Here is a 21,228-nt window from a genome sequence, read left to right on the forward strand (position 1 = left end):
TCTAAGATATACTGTCATGATTAACTCAAGTTAATGATATACGTAGGTACTGCATATACTGTATGAGGAGCGTTATTATTGTTCATTTTCTATGCATTCATTAAAACACAAGTTAGAAAAATAAATTAAATTTTGTGAGCAGTTACAAAAAAGTGTTGCGTTCACGCTTTCATGTGTTTCTTGGTCCTGTTTAATCGTTAAGCTGTAATGACTGAATTGGTTGTGATCACTGTGACTTATAAAACTGAACTAAGTCCTGTTGTCATTCAGTGAGTGAAGTGAATTCATACTGTATTATTTTGACTTGTATCAGGTTAAGACAAATACAAACTGGTATGCACTGAAGGAACCCATCAAGGAGGAAGTAGAGAGCAACAGGAAGATGTTCAGTACCTTGTTTTGATCTAAATCTGTTCCAATTATATCATTTTTAAAGTCCCTCCACTCACAAATGTGTTATGCTTATTGTTACTTCGCTTGGATGTTTAACTTTTACTTTGCAGAATGATATCACAAGTTTGTATTACGTGTGATGTGGAAACTTGAAACCTCCAGTATACATACTGAGAAATGACTTTTCAGTGAAGTAGCCATCATGTTCCAGGAGTTAAACTTTAAATATAACATTAATTTGCATATTCAAAGATTCTGGGTTTTTCAATGAGGAAGACATTTAAAACCATAATAGACACAAATAGACATGTCTTACAGCATGACTATGGAGATGCTTGAAGTATTTTCTTTTGGACAAAGGTGAGTTAAACGGGCCATGAAGTCCTGCATTAGGAAAAGTCTTTTTGTGAGGTGTTACAAAGATTCAATGATCCTTGGCACACATAAGAAACTCTAGGGGAGAGATAAACATCATTCTCCCTAAGGGTTTTCCCTCATTTGTGGAAATTAAATGCTGTCTGATACGTTGGTCCAAATCCAGGAAGATGCCCCTCACTGCGGGGGTCAAGCATTCACACCTGAACCGCTCTCATGGTGTTCATGATGCTTTCACCCACCCACTCAAGAGTGACGTTTCTGATCATATCACTTTTTTCATCTCACACCTCTTTGGTTTTACACCTCTGATCTTTAAAATAGGTGTCTGACTTTGTAATGAGTCACTTTGATCTTTACTATCTTTTTGACAAAGTCATCTGGGCCTGCTACACCTGTATGGAAGCATTTTTTATGATTCCCCATGTATTTATTCAGGTTTCTCCTATAATTCTGTATGTTGACAGCAAAAGAATATAGCTCCTGTCATATGCCACTTACAAACTGTCTAAAATATTTTGAAAATGGGGCAAGTATCTAAAAAATGTGTGTATTAAATGAACAAGAATCCTCGGAAAGATGTGTTGATGTAAAAACTGAGTGACTGAGAGGGGGTGTGAGTTTCACACAACTTTGTTTTGCTTACCAGAAGAAGAAACCTTGTCGTGACTCACTTTATATAAGGATATACTGCATATACTATATAGTAATGCGCATTACACTGTTGCTCTTCTTAAATGTTACTTCTCTGTGAAGAGTGAAATGAACACTAGGTTCCACCGTCCAAGTTAGAATATTAGCAAAACTCTGTTGAAATGTAATTTGACTGGGAAATGATTACAAGTCTTTTTTTTTTTTAACTAGAAATCACTAAGTTTGAAAGTACTCTTCAAAGTAGACTGTAGAGTAATACACCTGAAACTACCCACATTTTTGGTTAAGAGTCAATGTGGTCGTCTATGCAAAGAAGGTTCTGTCTCTGAATTTCAGATGGACCACTGAGAGATGTGTCATCCACTAAGTGTTAGACACCAACATCAGACTGTGAAATTGCAACATTAAGCACTCAAATGGGTCTGTCCTGCATTTTATTAATTTAATAATTCATTTAATTTACTTGAAGTAGATAGCAGTGCTAAAATGAACAAAGCTCTAAAACCCTACACTTAAGTATCTCTTTCATTTGAGGAAATTATGTCAGAATGCAATTTGACACACAGATCTACTTCTGCTTCACCAGAATGATTGTCAACTATAAATGGGAACATTGATAGGTGATTGAAATGATGTAAGTGTGCATGTGTGTATATAAAGTTTGTGTGTGGGGGGTTGTAATCACACCTTCTGTGTTACCGTGATGTTGAAACGTGGTGGTCTAAATGGGATTGTAGTGGTTAGCAGTTTCTGCATGAACAATTGCAACAACATGCAAAGAATGTGTGCACATCTTTTCGTCAGGACATGGTCTGCTTGCTGATCAGTTGATAAGCTGCAAGCAATCATTTAATCATCATAATTATAATCATCTGTTTTTTAAATTCTTTTTACTACACTTATTTTGATAAAATACATCCATCAGAGTTAGCTCTGATGGATATTTTACATCAGCTGTAACCTGATGACATTGGGAGCTCCAGGTTTAATTCTCATTGACTGAAGTGTGCCAGGATCACTTGAATGACTTGAATGCCATGTGATTCATCTGTTGAATTTGCAACTAAGAACCATAAATTAAGGTTTAGTTTTGGTTTCTGAGCTGCACATGTAACTAGTTTCAACCCAAAAGGTTGGTGACTGGTGAAGTGCAGTTTCAGCCGCCATAGAAGCTTCTTGTTGATGGTAAGGTTGCAAAAGAGTGAAAGAGATGTTGAAAACAAAATAAGACAGAGTACTGGTTTTGTATTCATGTTTGGATATAGGGGATAATTGTCCAGGCACCATCATGACTGGATTCATTTCCGTGCTTCAAAGATAAAATGCAGGAGTACATGGCCTCGCCTGCGTACAAAGAAAATAAAGATCTCCTCTGGTGTTTGCCAAATGCAGATTAAAAGCACACGGTTTAGATCTATAATATTCATGTCTGTCAGTGGATAGAATCAGAAAAGAAATCAGAAAAGGGTTTATTGCCAATTAAGTAACACTTACAAGGAACGTGCATTGGTGGTTGGTGCATACATAAACAAACAAACATATTGATCATTAATATGAAATAAACAATGAATAGCCTATAGAAACATATACAAAATAGCTGTTTAACGTAAGAAAAAAGAGGCTAAATGGATATGAGTATCTTTAACTGGAATAACACTGGCTCACTGCCATGGCCTCACATTATAATTCAGTTTTAATAAGCAACACAATGCTCACGGCTCATTGCTATGGGCAATGTAGCCCTTGGGGAGTCTGTCTGACCCAAGCTGCCAAGAGGGATTTTAAACTGTGTTTAAATCATTGTTAGTATTCGTATCTATGGTTTGCCTATAAAACAGGACAATAAAACATTTAACCATGTCTGCACAGTGATATGGAAGTAGCATCTTATTGTATGGTTACATATTGTATTTATTATAATGTAGGCTAGCCTATAGGTGAGATAAAAAGCAGGTTTGAAACACCGTTGAGACATAAGCAGCAGAAGAACCAATCATTGATATGGATATAGCAATCTTTATTGTAGAAAAATGAAATTCATATCATAAAAAAAAACTAATTATATCCAAACAGATTGAGCAGAATATAGCCTACACTGCATACCCCAATTTATTTTGACAATATAGCAATTATCCCATATTCAGCAGCAAACACGCAGGTGGGTGTTTGAATCATCCCTGTTTACTTTCCGTCTGCTTTCGGTTGAGTCACGTTCGCTTGTCCTTTCCGCTCCATTAGCGACTCCTAGCGGTTGGGATCAGCCCGGTCAGCCCCCGACAACACGTAGCTGCACGTTTTTTTAAACTGACGGGGGGTGATCATGGGACGATTGCCACGCCAAGACCCGCCCTTCATTTATTGACCAGGCGTCCATGAGAACGTAAGTTAACGTAACCCCATTTGTTCAGGTCCTATCTCCTGACCAATCGCTATCCTAATCTTAACCACTGGGTGCGTTGAACATGTGCGCAAGCGCTCTGCCTTTTCATTACCACGAGGTTACATGCACGTCCCTGCTGATTGGGTATCACCCTGTGACACAGCCAATAAACGAGACAAAACAAAATCCGTTTAACCCGGTTTAACAGCAGCAAAACGGTCATATATATATATATTATATATATATATATATATATATATATATATATATATAGCCTAGCTATTATGCAAAACGGTGTGCGCCAGATTTTCAGAAGTGCCCGAGTTCACAGGCTCCCAATTGGAAGAAAAACACACAATTGACTTTTTTGTTTGTATTTTAAAAGTTCACAGTAAAAGACCAAGATAAGTTTGGCCACCTTCACCGGTTTTATTATACATCCATGCTTCACTCTTGTAAATAGCCTACATCTCACTCTGACACAACAAACATTTTTACAAAGATGTTTGTTCCGAAAGCTAACTGCTCCAGTCTTCACGGTAACAATAAGCAGCTGTGAAGTACCATTGACATATATATATATAGAAAAGTGAAGTAGCCTACTTTATGCTAACATTACATTTAGCAGTTTAAGCTATAAAACAAGGTAAATGCATTTACTGGAAACTGTATGAAGAGGAAGGTTAAGGGTGCAGGACAAACATACTGTATGTTATAACGTTAGCAAATCATTTTGACTGTTTCTTTGAGTTTGTCTTTGAGCCAGCAGGACTGGTTGTTTGCCGGTCAGCAATGTTTACATCAGCGCTGTCAGGCAAAGAGCCAGCAACCTGCTGGGATGTTGCTGATCAGTGTATTTACACTGATACAAACAACAGAGGCCAACTGGAAGAAAAGAGCAGTAGAATACTTTCTCTGGAATCTAATGCAATAGTTTCTGGTCCCTGGATCAAGGCCTGGAATTCTTTTGAGTACTGAAGCCCACAAGCCTTCAGTCTACCCAAGGCACAGCATTGTAGGAGTTGGACTCTGTATTGAGATGCAGCTTGGATCTCCTCTGTTTGGAAAGCAAGCAACATGTTAATTCAAACATCAGTTTCTGCGTAATGGAAGATGAGGAGTGTTTATTTTTTGTTTAACCTTTGTTAGCCATTCAGGGTTTCAGGTCTGTAAAAAAAAAAAAAAAAAAGAAACTCCCAAGATTTAGTTGTTTTAATCTTTGTTTTAATGTAATATACATAGTACAATATATTCTATGTTGTCCCTAAACTTACTGGATTATAAGAAGGTAAGTGTTTCCTGGCCTGGCTGACACCAGACCCTGGGTCTGGGAGAGGTTCATTGACAGTTCATTTCCAAAGGGGCGTCACCAACGGACGCCGCTCAAATACATCTGGGCGCATTGGATAGTCCTTCAACCAATCAGAACAACGATCAGGGTGACACTGCGCTTCTGTAGCCGTCATGTTGAATGTAAACAAAAAGCTGCTCGCCGTCGTCACGTAAAGCCCGCCTCAATGGTTGTGATTGGTGTAAAGCCCGCCTCAGCGGTTGTGATTGGTGCCTCGATTTTGGGGACATTGGAAATGGGTTTCAATGGGCTCTTCGCCAGAGTGACTTGCAGAGCAAATCTCAAATTTACCGGAAGTTCGTCAGGGTTTACCATTGACGTTTCCTCTATAGAGAGCCGAAGTCACGCCCTTCTACTTCCGGTCCATGGGACTTATCTTTCGAAAAAAAATATGAACAAGGGTCAATGGAGAGATAATAATTATTTTTTGACCCCGTTTGAATTGAGCCATGGATTACAAATATGATGTTCGTCAATTTAAAACATTTTTCAACCGAAGAAAGTTTCAGTTTATTGTTAAACTGTTGAAGTATAAGACTGTGAAAATACGTAATTAGAAAGACTACACACTTCATGGATGACGTCTCTCTGAAGCTACGATGTCTCTGTGTAGCCTATCGTTCACGGGGATGTAACGTTACTCTAATGAGCAGAGGATCTCGCTTGTTCTTTTGCTTATCTGCTGAAAACACTTCACTGACTAAAACACTGCAGTTAAGATACGTTACATGTGTTGTGGAACAGATCTAAGCTAGCTAGCTAGCGAGCAAACCAAGCATCAAGCTAGGTGAGGTAGATTGTGTGAAACGGGAGATGTAGTCCACTGAGCGGTTTCACACAAAACTAAGTGGTACTACGATAAACCTACGGCTAACTGAGACTTTCTTTGGTTGAAAAATGATCTTTTAAATTGACGAACATCATATTTGTAATCCATGGCTCAATTCAAACGGGATCAAAAAATAATTTGCTTCTCGCCCTACCGTTCATATTTTTTCAGAGTTTAGGTCCCATGAGGTCCACCGGAAGGGGCGGTACTTCGGCTCTCTATGGCGACCCTGCAGTGGCGGCCAAGGGGCTAAGCCTTGCTTCAGAACTCGAGCCATCATGGCGCCATTTTGTTGCTAACTGGCCATCACCTCCTGTTAGCATTCCGCTGACCGCCATTTTTTTTTTACGTCACTTGACTGAGAATAACTTTACATCCGAAGCGTTTAAAGACTCGATTTGTCCATTGTTTAGTTCTAAAGAAACACAACAACGTATAAAAGGCTCCATTACCTTGTATCTCACGTTATGGCTCCGTAGCAGACGTTTTTGTAAAAATAGGCTAACGATTGTGTCATAACCAAGCGACTTACTGTCGCACAGTAGAGGAATTACCGTATGGTACAGGAGAAGCTCGCAGGCAGTTTCGACTTACATTAGCTGTTTAGGTTTAATTACTAATGTTAACTAGCATGTTAGCAATAATTAGCCTGTGCTTATGTTATCTCCTTACATATACCTACACTCTCCGTCTCTGTAAGATTGGGATTGATTGAGATTTCTCTTGGCACAGCTACCAGAACACTTACAACTTCCAGACACGTTGCTCACGTCACATTTACGCAGTCTCTGTCAGTTGGAGGCTGCGCAGTAAAGCTGGCCATCACCGGAAAAGTGCTTCTAATAGCCTTCACTGGTCTCCGTCCAGAGCAACGGGCTCTGTTGGTCCATTATATATATGTCAATGGTGGCGGCTCGCCACGGAAAAACCTCCGCCACTGTACCCTAAGTGCCCAGACAGTTCATTAAAAAGAGACATGCACATGGGCGGGCGCCACCCCGGGAAAACAGCCACGACAAGCCGAACGCCGCGCAACCAGTAACCTAGCTCAAGCAAACACAGACACACACACACACGCAAAACGGCTGAGTGGAGAGGATCGCAAATTAAGAAGAGGAAAGAAAACAGTGAGAAACATCGAGAGACACTAGAATAGTTAGCTTGGAAACGATCTAAGTGGAATAACGAAGCGGAAGAAGAGGTGTAGCTACACTACGGCACTTTTCCTGTCTAACAGCAGTGGTTCAGAACAAACGTTGTGCTTGTGTGCCTGGCTAAAGTTGGAGCTAATGGACTAGCTAAAGGTGGAGCTAACGGCGGAGAGTTGCTGGTTCGGAGGACGCTGATTTTGGACCAGAGAGGACGAATGCGTGTTTCCCTGCTGAGGAGGACTTTGCCGTAGCTGGTGACCGGTTTTCGTGTTTGAGCTGTGTTTTTTGGACTAACTGCTAACTGTAAGTTGGAGTTCTGTGTGTTTGCTTCACTGAAGATAACGTCCGGCTGGCTGCTGCACGTTCACATGAGCCCGCAACTTTTTTTATTTATTTTTTCCTCTCGGCGTGTGTGTGTGGGTGGGTAGGTGTGTGTGTGTCAGTGGTTTAATAGGGTTTGAATAGGTTTTACATTGAAAATGCTGTAAGGAGGAATCATTTTGTGTAGCTGGAGTGTTTTAAGTGGAAACCGATAGAGAAGCTGGTAAAGGGGTAGTTGTATATATCATTTGAAGAAATATTTCAGTTAGCATATTTGAAGGGTGTGATTTGTGTTATGTTTTTTTTTGTTATTCAATCTAACGGCTAAATGTTATTTATACATTTAAGTTAACGTTCAGTAAACAATACCTTTTATGTTAAAGAGTTGTCTGGGGTCAGTTATTCCAATACAGCACAATAGATTTGCAGGTTAAAAGTAGGGTGGTTTATGACTAATCTAAAACAGGTAAACCTTCGTGGTAGCTACCTTAAAGAAATGAACCCAAACACTTCATCATTCCAGTCTAAAGTTACGTATTGCAGCTTGGGCAATGCACTTGACAATGCAAGTTTGTCAAGTCAAATATCCTATATGGCTTTAATAGAAATAGCATCGTGGTGCATTGATATATCGATTCGAATCGCTGACCTGATAATTGTAATCGAATCGGGAGATCAGTGAAGATTCACACCTCTACCCAAAAACCAAGGAAATACATCCTCATACTTCACTGTTTCCATTTAGAGGGAGGTTACAGACAGTAGTTTGTTAGGGCAAAGTAATCAATCTGGCGTGAAACCCTGTAAGTTTTTTTATTATCCACATGTTTATCTTTTTACATTTAAAAAAAAAAAGGTGATCTGGATTACTATTCGTTTTCAAATGTATTTCACTGTAGAAATAAGGAAGGAAATACTTGATTCTAAATTAATCTCGTCAAGACAAAAACTGATGGTAAAAGATGTACATTAGCACGGAATAATGTTTATCAACAAAATACAATGACATAGGACACACATCTAGTTCTGTCACAGTTCATACATGTAAAAAACAAGACTCATGTTTTTGCTGCTTTAAGTGGTTGCATTGTTATCAGTCTTCTGAAGAGAGAATGGTGAGCTGAGATCAGCTAATATTGTTATCCTGTTCATAACACAAAGTTGAACATCTATTCAACATTGACTTAAGAGCACACACAGAGAAGAGCTGAAGTAGCTTCAGAGCTCTATTTTTGTGACACAGCTGGGCCTGCTGTGAACTTATACATGAATGTTAACTATTCGGACGCCTCCTAAGTTTTTTATGGGCGAAATGTTCTTCATATGGCTGTAGTGTGATTGAATGTCATCCAACATAGAACGGTCAATATGTGTGTGTCTGATTTTGATTTGGAACCGATATGCATAGTGAAAATGAAAATCTTTAAGTCAAAATTAAGATTTTGGAATGCAACAAAATCCAACACAAAACTTTGTTTAGATGCTGTAAGCAATTATTTAATTAATTAGAAACTTTCAACATGATACACAGTAAAAGATAGTCAGTCAGAGTTGTCAGCGGGACATTAAATCAGACTCAGTGGTGAGTGAAACCGAAGCAGAGGGACAGACACAGCTGTAGCGAAGCCTAAGTAGCGCACTGTTTGATGAATTAACTTAATTAACTATCGGTTATCATGCAAATAAAACACTGATACAGATCATTTGCAAACTGCCAAAAAATGGCCTGATAATCGGCCAGGGCCGATAATCGGTCTATCCCTGGCGTGGGGGTTTAAGGCGCTGACACACCAACCCGATTATCGGCCGTCGGAAAGTCTGGCGAGGTCGGTGAGTCGAGTCTGTTTGTTGTGTTCCGTGCCGTCGTCAGTCGGAGGAGCCGTCGGCTTTAATTTGGGCCAATTTGACTTGTTGAATGGGCCAGTGGGCAGTCGGACTCAATGACCAGTCTGATTGGTGAAGTGCTAGCCCTTGACTAGCGAATCAGTGCACTTATGTTAAAACACTTACCGGAGCTGATGAGCGGGATGAGGCTCAACGGCTCTCAAAATCTGACGAAAGTCTTTCAAACTGACCTTTGTCGATCAAAAAAAGACAGATTCAGCAACTGTGTGGCCTATTTCTCGCTTAAAATGTTTTCAGAAACACATTTCGGTGAACTATTTTCGTAAAAAATACTGCATCATATTCCGAACGAGCCGCCATTAGGTCGCCTTTGAAATTCGGGAGAAGCCAGACCCACATGACGCGTTCGTCATTTCCGGTTTTCATTTTTTGGGCGACAATACAAATTAGCGCCGCCTGCTATTATGGTGACGCACGCGCCGAACGTACGCTCAAGTCGGCGTCGCTGACTGATCAGTCCGACTGCCTTTTCTGCCGACGGTCGGCCGTCTGGTTGGTGTGTCAGAGCCTTTTATTTGCACCATGATTTCACAAAAATAGAGTTCTTACAGTGTCAGCAGAAATATTTGACAGTATGTGGAGAGAAATAAAGAATTAGTTTCTCAGTCATTCAATTGGTACAGTACATAAACCCTTCTCTATTGGACAGTCAGTCGGAAATGTATTGTCTTGGTGGAGAGTAGTTTCTGACTTTGGGGGAGATTTTGCGAGGTGGTGCAGGGCAGGACCGGGACAACAACCCCGGGACCTGCTGCTCCTCATCCTCATCTGAGGCAGCTCTCGTAGGAATGGGTTTCAGTAGATGAGCTCCAGGAGGGGACGAATGGGGGGGTAGGAGATTTCGAGGAAGGCCAAGTGGAGTGAGGAGGCCAGATCCAGTAGTTCCGGACATGTTCAAATATGAATAGCCTCTCATTGTATGGAGGGCATATGCAGGGATGAAGACAGGGTGAGGTGGTTGGTGTATTGGCATAACAGAAGGGTCTCTGCCACCCCAGTTGTAGTCCCTCTGCAGGGACTGGTGGTGCGTGCTAGTGGCAGTGATAGGTTGGGTGCTGCTGTGGACATGGTGTTGCAGTTGGTTATTCTGGTGAGCAGTGAAGGGTGCAGGGTGGATCAGGCCAAAGCGCAGCTTGATGGCCATTAATTCAGCACTGAGCCTGGTATTTTCTTCTTTCATGGCCATGAGATGAGTCTCCAGCACATAGTCATTCATCCTTCTTTTCTCCCGTGAGCGTTTGGCTGCCTCGTTGTTCTTACGGCGTTTCTCCCAGTAGAGGGCATCCTTCCTCTCCTCAGGTATAAACTCCCTTTTGCGACGGGGTCCCCTACGCACCAGTTCCTCGTCCACTTGTAAAATATTGTCTTCTTCGCCTCTATAAAAAGGTGACGACTGGGACTCCATGTTGGATGAATAAATGAGAAACAACGTACCCAGACCTGAAATCAAGAAGAATAGAGGAGTTTTTTTTTTGTCTTGTGTGGGAGGTTGAGTAATACAGGTACTTTCTTCTTGTATAATGATAACCTTATCTGATTTGTGTTATGTTGTACCTCTTCTTATCTTGGTTTGTCTTCTGTCTGACTGGAGTCCGTGAGACTGCTGACAATCTTTTTACATGTGATATCCACAGCTGTCAGCTCTGGGGAAGAATAATGAAAAGTCAACAATGGGTCATGTTAAGAATATTCATTTTAAGAGCAACAACACAACTACTGAAACTGAGTTATTGTTGAATGTCATTGTAAACATGTAATTGGAGTGTGCTGAGATGATAAATATTGTAGATAATCTTAGCTTATTATTATCATACACCACTCAGGAGACCCAGACAGTCTGCATACAGACGGGAGGTTAAACAGATGGCCCTCTGGTGATGTCAGAACAACCTTCAGGAGAAGCCGCCCAACACTGCCCACCATTACCATTCTGAACATAACCATTCTTCGCATTTTCTTTTGTCGATCTTTCTTAAAATTCGGTACAAATTTGTGATACATTTGGATGGAAACCTGACCACTGTTTGGTTTGGATCAGCTACCAAGCAGGACAGGCCTGCACAGTATACAACAGACAGTCAGGAGTCAGGACTGCAGAAAAAAATTATCAATCACTCTCCATTCAGGACTTTTACTCCTCCAGAGTCAGGAAACTGGCAGGAAACAAGCAATACCCTGAACACTGCAGACCCTTTACACCCTGGACAGAACCTGTTATAGCTTCTTCCCTCTGGTAGGCGCTACAGATCACTGTTCGCCCAAACAACCAGACACAAGAACAGTTTCTTCCCACAGGCCATCACTCTGATGAACATTTAAGTCATTTATTTAGTAGTCTCACATTGCCACACGGAGGAAGGTCTGGCTAGTTCACACACCATTCTGGAATAGGAGAAAAACATGCTCTGGTTTATTGGCATTTCACAATTGTCTTGGGCAGCGCTACGCGCAAGACTCAATGACAGTACCTCTGCAAAATAGCCTCGGGAAGGAACTTGTTTTGGTGGAACGTTCAAAAGTTGAACAGATTGGACAGATAGTCTAGCTAGCTGTTTAGGGAGCAGTTAACCATAGTCCTCATTAACTGACCAGAGTTTAGAATGCCAACACAAAGAAAGTGGAAGGTGATAGACATCCGGGCGGGGGAAAAACGTCCGGCAGAATGTTCTGCGGCACCTGAACAATCACGGAAATGAAACGTTGTCAATATAGACTAGTTATTTAGTGTCAATAACCCTGTAACAGCAAACATTAACTGTACTTCACCATACCTGTAGATGATATCTTTATAGTTTATACACAGTTTTTTATCATCACTGTTAATTCAAATAAGCACGCTACATACTTCCAAATCCAACTACCTCATGTATACAGCGACCTGTTACATTACATATTCCATGTTTATCCCAGCACCCATGCAATCTGTCTTGTCTTAAATTATAACACATTTACAACAAAAGTATTCCTATATACATACATTTTTTTTCCTTGTTTTCAGCTGGTATGCCTATTTCTGTGCAAGTACATTGAGAGTAACTAAAACAGAGTCAAATTCCTCACACCTCCTATACACACTTACTTTGCCAAAATAGCTGATTCTGATTTTGATACATATATATTTATTTCTATTCTAATTAAAACTATTTAGAATGCCCAAATTGAAGGAACTGGCAAATTAAATTCCACTGGAATTGTACCATATATGATTGATTGATTGATGTTAATATTTACCTTGATTTGTGAAGTTATATCTACGTATGTTTGTGTTAGCCATGGGACTTGGGACTTATACAAAGGACTCTTTTGCAGAGTAAGGCTGCACATATATTTTTCTGTTGGCTACAGAGGCTACTTCAGTGCACTCAGTTGCACCTTACTCTAACACCTCTACATAAACTCTCACCTGTTGAAACCACATGAATGTTACGGGAAATGAGCAGACAAAGAAGAATGTGTTTGATAATCAATATGCTGTTATAATACACAGTTGTTCACAACGATGAGTTCATGCAGTAACGATCATACCTAGTTCCTTATTTCAAACTAGCTACTGTGCTACGGTGGCCAAGACAGTTCAACACAAATACAAAAGCCACAACACAAACGCAAAAGCTACAACCAGAGATGGGGACTAAAGTCGCACAAACAGTGACTTCAGACTTGACTTGCGACTCGACCCAAAAGACTTCAGACTTGACTCGGACTCGAGCTTCGAGACTCATCAACAACCTGTTTTCATGCAATTATTGTTTTTTTAAATCTAAATTTATTCATGTATTTCTATTTTCTTTTATTGGCGCATATACGTTGGGGAAACATATGACGAGCTGCATGTCCACTGCCCTTTGCCATAATGTGCAACGTAACGCATGCGCTATGCCTACAGTATATGCGCACACTCTCATATCAAAAAATGCATTGACGATGGAGACACCAAGTCCTCCCGGAATTGCGTTGCATTGCAGTAGACCCCATAAAGTTATCCTACAACTGATTTTAATACTGCACTGTATGGATGGTAGCTAAAGGACATGCTTTGAATTCATAAGATTTAACAATACAGTGTTAGGCACAGATCAGATGGCCTTGACTTGAACTCATGGCAAAAGACTTGAGACTTGACTTGAACTTGCCCCTCAAAGACTTGAGACTTGACTTGGACTCGAGCTCAAAGACTTGAGACTCAACTTGGACTTCCAAAAAATGACTTGTGAACATCTCTGGCTACAACACAAACGCAAAAGCTACAACACAAAAACAAAAGCCACAATACAAATACATAAGCAACAACGGAAGTGAGTGTGTTGTTGAAAAACTGAGCCGGCGGATTAGCAGGAGGAAAGTTCTTGTATTGTTTGAGAAGTAAGTGAAACATGGTTCCTTGCTAATTATGATTACTGTCGCTATGTGATTGTCACAAATAAGCAATGTTGTTCAATATCTTTGTACTTCCATATGTATGTACTGTGCCATTTTGTGTGTGTGTGTGAGACATATTACGCCCCTAACACTGTAATAGGCAGCATATTGAATACACTTTCCAAACCAACCATACCGAGGGAATTTGTTGCTGGGAGCTGATCAATAACCAGATAGATACGGTTAACAAGTTACAAGCACGTAATAGTGGGATATAATATTTGTGTTATAGCTTTTGTATTTGTGTTGTGGCTTTTGTATTTGTGTTGAACCGTCTTGGCCACCGTACTGTACATATCCACAGGTTGTTGAGAGCTCACTTTGTACAGATTAGTCTAATCCAAAACTCAACCTTAACAACTTAACTTTTAGTTATACAGAAAACTCTGTTGCTGTTTTTGCAAAGTAACATTTTAAAATGCAGAATTGCATTTTGAGGTTTTCTGTGCCCAGAAGGTTGCTGTTGTACCCAGCATTCGATTCAGCTGAGTTGAGAGGTGAATAATTGAGCTTGTCATATAGAAAAGATATACTGTGTCTTTTCACCATCAAGTCCATTCTTTAGTTGTGTTTGAGTCGGACAACGTGTTCTCACTTAATCTCCCCCCATCTTCCTCTTTGATGGACTTGTCTACCCAGTCACCACTTCCCTTTTTTCCATCTCTTTTATCTACTTGCCTTACTTCACTCTTCTACATTGTGGGGAAGAAAATGAGGGTTTGTCCTTTTTTTTTTTTTTTTTTACATAAGGCAGAAGGTAGAAATCGAACAGGAAGATATTTTGAATAACCAGTCCGAGAGGAATACTGGCAGCTTTTAATATAGTCTCTTTCATTTGCGTTGGTTTGTGGGTGGTTTCATGGGAAGCTGTGCAAGAAAGATGAACATTGTGTTGAAACCACAGCCAGCCCCCTCTGTACATGCAGTCATACGCAAAAACACACACAGATTTGCACACATTGAGCTTGCACACATGCCTTTCAACTCATTGATTTTTCCATCAAGCCTTTTTTTTTTATATTTTCCTATAGCTGATAAGTCCATTTCAAATGAGACATCATACAGTTCTTTATGCTTGCAGTTACATGTGACCCCTAATAAATAAGCTGTGAAATGAACTGTCACTCAGTATTTCACACCAGGAACTGAAGCACAGTTTTAAGTTCTTGTTTTTATTTTTGTTATTCACACTTACTGTGGAGCACCTTCTCCGCATATTCACTGACCACATAATCATATTTTGTGCTAGTCAGGCTGAGCCGAAAGCATCAAAGTTTCATAAAGGGCCAATGCACCCTTAGTGTGGTGGTGAGAACACACATCAGGTTAAAAATATCCATGCCTGTGCCCAGCAAGAACGTATACCGAAGCCCCTATGTGTCCGTCTGTGTGGGAACATGTACACCAGCATACTGGTGTGTGACACATAGGCTAAACGTTGTATACTTTGTGCTAGCAAACCCAAAAAAGCAACAGCAGGAAGAGAGGAAACAATAATCATAAGGGAGACACAGAGAAAGAAAATAAAAAAGAGAGCAGGTTCCTGAGTGAAATCTCTCTTGAGGCCAAGCCTGCTTACTACCCTGCTGCACGTGTGCACCTGTTTCTTATGGACTAAAAATAGCCAGCCTGCTTTTTAGTAAGGAACTCTCAAACTTCTTCTTTTTCTGTCTGTTTATCTGTTTTCTCATACTCTACCATCTGCTGTTATGTTGCTGTGCATCCTGGCAGCGTTTGTTAAAATAACTATACCCATAGGAGGAGAAAGTAGTCTGTATTTTGTGGCTTTTCACCTCAATGTACAATGTTCATATCTCTGGTAAACTGTCATTGTGGAAATTCGAGTAAGTGAATGCTCTCTTGGGGGAATAAAAGAATTTGCCACAGTTCTTGGCTTGAATTGTCGGTTAACGCATACATTCCTTCAAGAGCAAAGCTAATTACTCATGGACGTCTTTTTCTTGTACTCTATATATAGTACATCTAAAGCACCATTAAAAAAAATAGCGTTTTTTTTAAACCGATGACTATACATGGAAATTAAACTTTAATCAAAGTCTTTCCAGCATCATGAAAAGAGGAAACAGATATATAAAATATTCACACTGTCTATACAGAGTATGGTACTAAGCCATCAGTGTTATCTAAGGGTTATTGCCAAATGAGAGATCCATTGTCAGGTATTAAACGACAGCGAGGCGTGAACCGTTCAATGCGCGCCTCGCCGTCGTCCATTATTGCCTGACAATGGACACCATGTCAGACATTAACCTGCTTAGACCATGGTCACTTGCCAAATATATATATTTTTTAAATCATTAATTTATATTTTAATTGGTTTCACATTGGAAATCTGAAGGTTTTCCAAACCATAACTCTTTCCCTGGTTATTCCTGAGGGTTTAACTAATACCTGAAACAATCATTCCCATCCCATAAGGTTCTTATGCAATGCAAACGTTATTCACTGCTCTGGTAAATAGGACAGACCTTAAGGCCCGGACACACAGAGCTGATAATCGGCTGTTGGACAGTCTGGCGAGGTCAGTGACTCAATTCTTTTCGGTGTGTTCCGTGCCGCCGTCCATCCAAGGGGCCGTCGTCCTTCATTTTGGCCGATTTGACATGTATAATCGGCGGGGCGGGCACTGCCGGCAGTCGGACTCAAATTGCCCATCTGATTGGTAGAGTGCTAAGTCGGAAACAGGGAGCGGAATGAGCATGACAAGAGTCTCTCAAAATCTGACGAAAATCTTTTAAACTGACCTTTGTCGAGCTGAAATGAAGACAGATTCAGCAACCGCATGGCCTATTTCTCGCTTAAAATGTTTTCAGAAACCCGTTTCAGTGAACTATTTTAGTACAATATGAGATTGGATTCTGAACTAGCTGCCATGACAGTCTGTCTTTGAATTTCCGGAGAAAACGGAACTACGTGACGCGTTCGTCCAATCAGCTGCCGGTTTTAATTTTTTGGGCAACAATACAGATTAGCGCCGCCTGCTGTTGTGGAGACGCATTACGTCTCGTCTCTTCGGTGTGTTCTGAGGCATTTTTTTTTTTACCAACTCGGGGAGACTGATCAGTCAAACTGCCTTTCCTGCCGACGGTTGGCCGTCTGGTTGGTGTGTAAGCAGCTTTAGATACCACTTGCCACCTTTAGCAACAGGAGATATTTATATAGTCCGCTCAGCTCATAGAACCCTTCAACTCAGACAGCTACGAGCCAGAAAGCTAACTCTATGCTAGCAAGATTGAAAGTCACTGACAATGTGTACAGTTGGCAATCAGTAAATATAATTTGACAGTATCTTTAACACCAAGACAAGCTAGCTATCCGCCAATAACGATTTTCACGAACAATTATCCGCAATGTGTACTGTCAGCCGGAGCCTGAACTAGCAGTAGGATGTGATGTGAGAGGACGTTCTTTAGTACCTTTTTAAAATAATGTTTCCAAAATCGTTTCAGTGGTTCATCAACTCGTAACAAGGTGAACGGCACTTCTGCATTCGCTTTGCGGCCCTCTATCAGCTATAACCGCACTATGCAAGTTTGCCAGATCGGGTAGCGGATCTGTAGTTTGAATGAGACATACGACAGCGGTAATGGACAATTCCGCTTCCAACCTGTAGGGGGACTGAAGAGGAAAAGTGCTTTGGTGTTGCTTTAATGGATGGTTGGACACTGTCTTTTATTTAAATCTTCTAAATTCCATATTTTACCATCAAATAATATATATGGTGCAATATTTCTCCTTATGCTCAATAATCTATATAGTTAAATACTGTAGGAGGGTGGTTTGTACTTTGTTTTTTGAAAACCTCTGGATTGGACTTAAAGGTACAATATGTAACATTTCTGCATTAAAATGTAAAAGAATTACCATACCTGTTATTTATTTTTATGAGTTGTGTTCTTTCCACCAAATGTCAAAACCAGAGAAATCTGTTATTTTATTTTCAGACACAGGTCGTTTCCTTTAGTCGCTTGCGTCACATAACCTTTCACCCTCTAGTTACTCGTAACTTCCGTCAAAACACTGACACCAAGATGATACGTTCAGGAGTAATTGTAAATCATACAATGTCACAGAAAAAAATGCTCGTAACCGTCATACTCCTTTTTTTTTTTTTTGCCACACCGCATCATTTTGTGATTAATTACATGCCACTTTTTAACACAGTAATACAACAGAGACCTTATTTATTGATACATTTCAATCTCGATCCAGCTTAACGTTACTACATTGTGCTGGTTGACAAGTAGCTAACGTTAATGCTAATGCTTGGTGGGTAACATTATGAGGTTACAACATTGTTCAACACGCTCATAGTTATTTTTAGTATGATTGTTTTGACCACGGTTAACAGCACTGGGCTAACCCACGAATAAGTTCACTAGTAATGTTAACGTTAGCTGTATAGATAAAAGGATTAATCTAATGCTAATTTAGCCAGCTAGCACACCCTGGTCTGTCTGCCTGCCTCACTCTCCCGGCACAGAGAGACTCAGTCGGGATGACAACTGACAACAGCCCCGGGACATGTAGCTAGCTAGTTACCGTTAACCCCGAGTCAGCTACTTTCATTTCCGCAATCCACCCGGCCAGCACTTAACTGCAGTGCCTGGTGCTTACGACGCTAACGGCAGTTTAATGAAGTGTCGGAAAACAGATCAGACCCAGCACCCGAGTCACAACAGCTGACATCCATAGCTATGTCTCCCTTAGCGCTACCGGTGTCTGTGCCAGAAATCTCCTCCCTGACGAATTTCTCCCTCCTTCGCATTAAGCTGTCTTTACGGTTAGCTAAATTAAGCCGACAAAAGGTGGGTTAAGCACCAAAACGAGTGAAGGGGGAGATCGTTCCACCGGGCAGCTTGGAGATGTTCTGCTGCTGCACAACCGCCAGCGAACGTCCTCACCGTATCGGAGATTCCTCCGGCAATCCCCACCCACACCCGTCCCTCAGCCTCCTTGAGTAGCTAGCTAGCGTTACAACAAACCCCGTCCGCCTGGTGTTGAAACCATCCAAAAGGTGACATTGACGTGAAATATTTTATGTTTTAGCTGCTGGCTAATGTTAGTTTGCTGGCTCACTAGCCAACTGGTCATCTACCAATAAAAATCGAATCAAGAAAAACCTAATTATGTTGGGGGAAATGCAGCTATTTTATTAGAATGACATGAATAAACGTTACTAAACGTAACGTGAATAACCTCGAATGGGTAAACTCGTCCGTGAACAGATGCATTCTAATCAGCGATGGTGTTTAACACTTAAAAACTACAACTCCCATAATTCCACGCAACTTCCCAATGTCATCAAAAGTCCGTGTTTACCATCCATTGTTTTGGTTGAGAGACCCCTAGCGGCAGAAAGTTACATATTGTACGTTTTAACACCATCCATGAGATGTGATGTATTGAAAGCTTTAGATATCTGTCAGACAGGTGTGTAAAGGTTGTGGAATTTCAAGTTGGCAGAACTCCTTGAAATAGTAAATCAACTTTCATAGCTTTCATAGAGTATAGAATAAGAACGTGTGTGTAATTGTGAGCATGTTTCTCTCTGTCACATATATATATATAAATATAAATAAATATATATAAATATATTATTTGTACTTCTTTATATATTCTGCTAAGATGAGTGGATTGCTGCCAAATTTGGTTGTTTAACATGCAATGACAATCTTATCTTATACAATGATCTCTATAGAATTGAGATCATCTGAGATCATGTTTCATGTGTAATTCAAAACAATCATGAGTTGTTCTAATTATTTTACATATTGTTACAATTTTAGTTAAACGTCCATTCCCTCTTTGCCAGATAACAAAATAACATTTCAAGCTATCGTATCCTGAATAACTATTCAATTATTTTGATTATATTTGAAAAGTTCAGTTACCTAATCCCAGCTTTGGCCAATTTATTAAAAACACGATCAGTATTTTACCGTAAGGACTTTGAAAATAGAAACCCACCATGTACAAAACTGTCCTCCTAAATTATCTTGACATTAACAAGGTAGTAATACTTCCTCTTCCTCAAACATTTCTTGACAGATAATGGAGTGACATTTTCTGGGAAACTATTTTGAATTGATTTTGTTTTGATAGTGTGTGTATATATAAATATATATATATATTAATTAATATGAGTAACTGAAAAGCTCAGTCAATTATTCCTGTATTTTGATAACATAAAACCTCTTTAAATGATTCCAAAAGTTTACCGATTTGACCAGAAATTTCACAGCATACAACATTGGGTTGTGCTGCAATCAGCATGAGAATTGTATTATATGCGAGAAAACCATCTATTCTTTGGTCAATTAGACCTAAACCATATCCTCCCCTGACTCCATCGGCCGATAGATTGTCTAAACCACTAGATATGAAAATGAGTTTGAGGCCTTACCTTCAACTGCTGTGTACAGAAAGTCCACTGTCGCAGAGGTGTCAACGACCTAATTCAGAGTTATCTCGCTCTCACTCAGTGCTAATACACAACTTAGAGCGGTGAACTGTCCTTTGAGATTGCGTCATGAGATTGATGCACATATAAGCAGAGCGGGGCTCATAATGTCTCGTTGCTGTCGGTCCTACCCTCTCTCCTTCTTTGCTTTCTCTCACTCTTTGTGTTTTCCTGTCTTTTAACTCTGTCCACCTCTGTTGTCACATGAAAAGTGACTGACTGAGCCCCTTGATTTTGTGGTGATGGTGGCTTGCCCACATGGGTCTTACCTTTTAAAGTGCTATCAGACAGACCGATATGTTGTGTATTGTATGCTAATATGGCAAAGGGATATGCATTTAGCACCCCAGAGTAAATTTTTGTTTTGTGTGTTGCTGTATTGTTTGCTGTACTGTAGCCACATTATGATGTTGTGTAGTATTCAGTTACAGGTTTCATTTACACAGACATTAACATGTCAGGCGCTTACCTGATGCCTCTTTCCAGAAAAAAAACGTAAACCTTAACACTAGTACAAGTACTAGAAGCACTAGTACTACAGGAGACTAAGCCTTAACACCTAGGAAAAACATATCACCAGAGTTATGCGTCTTTTGGATGTTTTACAGTAAAGCGTAACGGAGATAGTTAAAGTGAAGTGACTGACATTTGTCTGTATGGGTGTTAAATAAATCTTTGGCACCTCAGATTCACACAAAGAAAAGAGAAGTGTGCATCTCTTATCAGCGTAGATGTCAAAGTTGCGACTACTTGTCTGAACATTTAATATCCTCTCACTGATTTCTATCACACTATACCTATATCTATATATAAGAACCACTTGTAATACATTATAGGAAGACAAATAAACTTTGTAATTTGAATTATGACACATGCTTTTGTCGTGACTGGAAACTTTACCACAACCCCCAATTCTATGTATAGACACCATCACATGGAGACAAATAAGATTTTTCGCTTCCTGTT

General features: G+C 40.2%; 2 protein-coding genes across 3 annotated transcripts in view; one reads left to right on the forward strand and one right to left on the reverse strand.

Annotated features, from left to right (window-relative positions):
* Positions 1-7,365: 7,365 nt before the first annotated feature.
* The window catches only part of atp8b3 (ATPase phospholipid transporting 8B3), a 46,036-nt gene continuing 32,173 nt past the window's right edge, over positions 7,366-21,228 (forward strand). The window contains exon 1 of the mRNA XM_039811849.1: positions 7,366-7,436. The gene's annotated coding sequence lies outside the window, so the exon portion shown is untranslated. The remainder of the gene's footprint in view (positions 7,437-21,228) is intronic.
* On the reverse strand, positions 9,720-20,396 carry LOC120565813 (nuclear factor interleukin-3-regulated protein-like). 2 transcript variants are annotated; one of them, XM_039811853.1, is made up of 3 exons: positions 20,206-20,396; positions 10,914-11,002; positions 9,720-10,799 (listed from the first exon to the last, which is right to left on the reverse strand). In XM_039811853.1, the coding sequence occupies exon 3, from the start codon at positions 10,762-10,764 to the stop codon at positions 10,009-10,011; it is 756 nt and encodes a 251-aa protein (XP_039667787.1). In that variant the 5' UTR covers positions 10,765-10,799; positions 10,914-11,002; positions 20,206-20,396; the 3' UTR covers positions 9,720-10,008. The 2 variants fall into 2 exon arrangements, with proteins under 2 accessions (XP_039667787.1, XP_039667789.1); XM_039811855.1 differs by lacking the exon at positions 20,206-20,396 and having other exon boundaries at positions 10,914-11,022.

The sequence above is a fragment of the Perca fluviatilis genome, chromosome 9, assembly GCF_010015445.1.
Source record: "Perca fluviatilis chromosome 9, GENO_Pfluv_1.0, whole genome shotgun sequence".
Taxonomy (NCBI): Eukaryota; Metazoa; Chordata; class Actinopteri; order Perciformes; family Percidae; genus Perca; species Perca fluviatilis.